Raw genomic sequence first — 5,130 nt, 5'->3', positions numbered from 1 at the left:
GAGTTGGCGAGTTACATAAAAAGCTTCAGCTACTTTAGCCTGCCTGCAGTTGCTGCTCTCACTGCAAGCCACTTTGCAACCCACCGCCAACTGCTCACTCTGGCTTTTCCATATATGCTCGTATAGACAAATAGAAATGATTTCTCTGCAGATGTAAATAAAAATCAGTATTTTTCTCTTTCTGTTTGTAGCCAATCAGCCTGACTCAAAAGTATGTATGCCTGCCTACCTCTTCCCATTCCCTGTGTCTCGTCAGACCCACAATGCCACAGAGTACGAGTCTTCCATAAGTAAGTATTTATTCACATCTGTGTTTTTTATGTAGTGATTTCATTGTTTAGTGTCACAGAGCTGATTTAACATCCCTCTTGTTCAGCTTACAGAGGTTTCTGGAGCGTCTTTATGCTCATTGCTGTAGCAGCTGTGGTGATTGGCGGCTTCATCATAATCTGCGCTGCTCCGTTTTCCGGCCACCGCTTGTATAAAGCAGGGGGTGGCTTCTTTCTGATAGCTGGTAAGTAAAAACCAGGTGACACTGTGTTTGTTTGTTTTTTTACACTGCCAGCATTTAAAAAAAGAATTCTGACTAAAGCAATGACATGAAATGTACAACTCTTTTATTTTTTTCCATGGTTAAATAAAGTTTAAATAAATAAATAAAATAAAACTAATCAAAGAGCTCTAGCTACAGGTGGATCTTCAGATGCAGATGTTGCTTTTAAAACAAATAATAGGCTAATGACATTGAGATTTAAAATGAAACCTGTACAATTCTGCTTCCCCACAAATGCAAACATAATTTACTATAGAACATGTACATGTCTCTCCCACAGACGGTTAGATTGTTGATCTTATTAATCTGATTTGAAGCACATGTTGTCAAATCTCACTACCCCTCTCCGCACCTCTAGGTTTTTTCCTGCTGTGTGTGGTGGTGATGTACGTACTGTGGATGCAGGTGTTGGATGTGATAGACCTTTACATAGACCACCAGCGTGCTCTGTGTTCAGACTTCCGTCTGACCTTCAGCTACGGTCTCTCCTTCATGTTTGCCCCAATCGGCATCTTCTTCTGCCTCCTGGCCGGCCTTCTTTTCCTCCTCATCGGCCGAACCATCCAGATTCACTCCCAGTGACTTACCAGCAGTAGAAGAAGAGCCCGAATGTCGGGATTGTATGAGGGTTTTATACTTTTCTCAGTCTTTCTGTCGTGTAAAAGCTGGAATCGGTTTGGCAATTATGTGGCACATGCTTGAATATTTTCAGCTGTTGTTGAGCTCGTCATGCTCACTCAAACCTGAGTCATTTTCAGCTCAGCTAAGATAGCACGGAGACTGCGGAGGACCCAAAACATTTAAAATGAAAAATAAACAAGAAATTTAAAAAATGCACGAAAATGAATATTAAAAATAAACCGAGGCGCTAATTTCTGAAATGTGCCATAAATTAATATTTCTGCTGGTCTTCTATTTATTTACCCTTCGGTTAATTTGTCTGCTTTCATATTTAATATTTATTACTTATTTAATTTCTCTTGTATTTCTCATATCTATTAATAATGAATATAAAAGATTTTAAATGTATATATTAATTAATTTAATTATCCCCTAGTGTTTTCCCTGAAACTTCCCCCAAAATTCACATTTTCTTTATCAAAGAAAAAAATAAATACAGAAGCAAATGAAAATAGAAATATAATATAAATTGATCCGTGTTTATTTTGATGTAATTCTTAGTGCATTTAATGGCACATTAATGCATTCATGACGACATTTAATTATGCTTTTATTTATTTTTTTCATTCTTGAAGTTTTGGTCCTCTGCTGTATGAAACATTCACAAGAACAATGATTATGCTGAAGTATCTGTGGAGCACAGCTTTATTAGAGTCTCGTGTGTCTGTGATATTTTGTGGTATTTTCTGAGTATTTTCATGAAATTCAGGCACCAGCAGTGATATGTTAGTATGGAAGAGTGCTGTATGCTTGGAAATATTAAAGGATTGTGTATGGGCTGAAAATGTAATTAAAAAATATAAAAGAGTTTGTAAAATTATCTACAAAAAGCTTCTAAGGTGGCATCGTGATCTGAGTGTATAGTAATGGGAATCAGTACTGGGAAATAACTTCTGCCAGCTCATTGCTTTAAAGGTTAAAGCTGGTAATTCTTGATATTTGTTATCCTCCATTAAACACATGTAAGCACCAAAACCATCAGTATTTTCTCAAACTGCTGTTCTCTGACTGTAACCTGACTGTGAGGACAAAAAAAACAAGTTTAACTGATCCTTAATTATTCCAGTGTTTTTAGTTTTTATTCAAATATGACTCAAAGAAGAAAAAAAGTTGAATTTTATTCTGTTCAGAGCTGAATATAAATACACTGGTGAGTATTTACACAAGCAGGTCAGCAGATGTGCATCAACTCAAATGAACCGTTCACGTCAGTGCAAAAGGTATCCCTAATTTCTGTGTTTTAAATAGTTTCTGGATAACAGTGGAGCTCATGGTACAGATTCATAAGCTACTGAGCCTCAGATTGTGGGTGAACATTTTTATTGTTGGTTTTGGTGCTTTTTGATCATCAGGTGATTGCAGGATCATATTAATGCATCTCATTGTGTTATCAGATATTTATTTGTCACTGTGTGTCAACATTTGCTTATTTGTCACCTAAAAGTGTGCATTTTTAGCTTTGACCACATTATTGGCTCGGCACAGGCAACAGTTTTATGTTAACGCTGTTCACAGTTCCCTTTCTTTTTGTGCTGTTCTGAGTGCGTTGCGAGATATAACGTCATGTCTGTCAAATATATGTACATATATATATTTTCTGTGATCTGCTTTTGCTGCCAATTAAAATCCTTTTACCATTGTTACAAAGCAATGTTGATTGTGCATTGTGTCAGATGCATGTAAATAAAACTAATAATAAAACAGTCCTTCTTTATAATAAAAGAAAAATGGGAGAAAAAAGGAAAGAATTTTAATTTGCAAAAACAATCAGTTTATTTCCCGTGCATGAGGCGGCAGAAATTGTAAAAATGTGTAAAATAGGACCGATGTAGCGCAACTTACAGATTTGTGACACCAGTGGCATGAATAAGCTAGGAAACTAACAACAATAATCAAACAGGATTCACTGATTCTTTAAGCATCTCTTAAGCACTGCACTAAAACCATAAATATATGTATATATATATATAAACGAAATGACCACAAGATGGCACTGCTGCCTCACTTGAATCACACACCAACCGCCACCTTGAGAGACAGAAATCCCATTTTGCTTATCTTGACTCTATGTGGAGTGTATGTGGCGTTATGCATTTAATCACAACTTCAGAGGCAGAATCTGTAGATGAAAGAATTCACACCTTGGCTGACAGACGGATGGTAATTTCACTCATGAATGGAGCATTTGATCAGGATCTGAATGGACTCCTGTGTTGATTCTCGTGTGTCTGCATCAACTCTGCGCCTTTCGAGACTCATAATGTACTTATCATACATAGGGAAATGCATCTGCGCTTTGCCTCAGAATGCAGGAGAGAGTGACACAATGTAAGGCATTGATTATTTGCGAGACTGACTTGGGCTTCACAGAAGGCTCTAATGATGGAGTTTCACACTTCCAAATTCCTGAAATTTCAAATGACTATCCCCACACAGAGTCGATCAAATTTGGCTCAGATTTATGAGAAGCCGCACTGAGGGAAAGCCCCCCTGCAGGTCACGAAAGGAGGCCCAGCATTGGTGGGCAAATGCTAATAAATTATGAGATAAGATCACAGGATTTGTCCTGTTTGAGGTTGCAGCAGTCTTTTCAGCCAAGTCTCCCTTAAGAAAGACATTTCTTATCTGGTGGACTTCCTGGTTTAAATGAAATCCTAATAAGATTAAAAAAAAAAAGAAACTTTAATCATTTCTCTATCCATATCCAGGCGAGAGTGTGTGACGAAGAGAGAGAGAGGGAGGTGTAATGCAGGTGTGGAGCAGGCTACCTCCAGCAGTAGCAGGGCCTTGCAGTCAGTAATGTCATCAGAGTGGGAGTCCCAGCTGAATTCAGCGCTGTTCTGCATGATTGCCCATGATAATTGTGTGTTGATAGGGAGCGCCGGAGATGGAGTATAATTTCCACCGAGAGATTCCTAAACAAATACCTGTGCTCAGCAGAGGGATGGAGTGCAGCAGGAGGTGAGGAGGAGAATAGCGGATGAGGGGAGATAGAGGATGAGAGGGTAACACTTTCAGAGAAGGGGGAGGAAGAGGAGGAGGAAGCAGTCACGCTGGAAAGGGTGGACAAAGTCCCTGGTTTTTAAGCCAGTGCCAGAGAATACGCCTTAAACTTAAAAAAAAAAATTAGACCCAAATCTGTGAATTCCTGACAGAACAGAACAGAAAAGCACAAAGAAAACATACAAACCTCTTTCAGACGGGCTTTAAAACATATAAACACTTTTTTTCTACTTTAAATATTAATCCGTGTGATGGTTTTTCCACCTCGTTAAAAATTTGTAAAATTGTATTACATCAACGCCGTATATAGTTTAACCCCTATGTCCTGACTATTATCAGTAAAATGTGAGTATAACTCGGTATAATTTACTTTCTCAGTGTACTCTGTGCACTGTAGGCAAGCTGCATATGGACGCAACATTGATTGTATACTGGTTGAGTTTTTACACTCTTTCTAATGATCAGATACTATTTGTATGCATATACGTATGGGCAAATGTCTCAAAACTTTCAACACAATAACCCTGAAACTGTAAAACAAACTCACAAAAACATTACACACTTCTTACAAAGCGGTTTTTACAGAGTCTTGTAAAATATAGTTTTTGATTTATCATGTTATCTCATGAGACCTTTAATTTCTCCTAGATGCCTGGTATTAGTTGGACCTAATAGCTAAAACTGAAACTAAACATGATCTTTGAGTAATTTCTGCTTTAAAATGTGCCTTATATGGGGACGAGGATAAAAGAATACATATACCCGTTAAGAAATAAGGTCACTCTCAGGTGGCGGTTTCCTCGTGGCTGCGTGCAGCGGGGCTAGGGGAGGGTCTGTGCTGACGGACGTGGGTTACTGACCTGGTAGCCTGGCTGCCCCTGGGTGGGTCTGGG

At 38.4% G+C, this 5,130-nt stretch overlaps 1 protein-coding gene across 1 annotated transcript in view; it reads left to right on the top strand.

The window, feature by feature from the left end:
* tmem182a (transmembrane protein 182a) overlaps positions 1-2,310 on the top strand; it is a 5,938-nt gene extending 3,628 nt beyond the window's left edge. Inside the window, exons 3-5 of the mRNA XM_005733921.2 lie at positions 192-290; positions 377-514; positions 912-2,310. Of these exons, the coding sequence (XP_005733978.1) occupies positions 192-290; positions 377-514; positions 912-1,135 (461 nt within the window). The 3' untranslated portion in view covers positions 1,136-2,310. The remainder of the gene's footprint in view (positions 1-191; positions 291-376; positions 515-911) is intronic.
* The last annotated feature ends 2,820 nt before the right edge of the window (positions 2,311-5,130 follow it).

Source organism: Pundamilia nyererei, unplaced genomic scaffold, assembly GCF_000239375.1.
Source record: "Pundamilia nyererei isolate P.nyererei 1_Seehausen unplaced genomic scaffold, PunNye1.0 scaffold00055, whole genome shotgun sequence".
Lineage (NCBI taxonomy): Eukaryota > Metazoa > Chordata > Actinopteri > Cichliformes > Cichlidae > Pundamilia > Pundamilia nyererei.
Note: the sequence above shows the minus strand (reverse complement) of the source record. Positions and strands in the feature narration are given on the sequence as shown.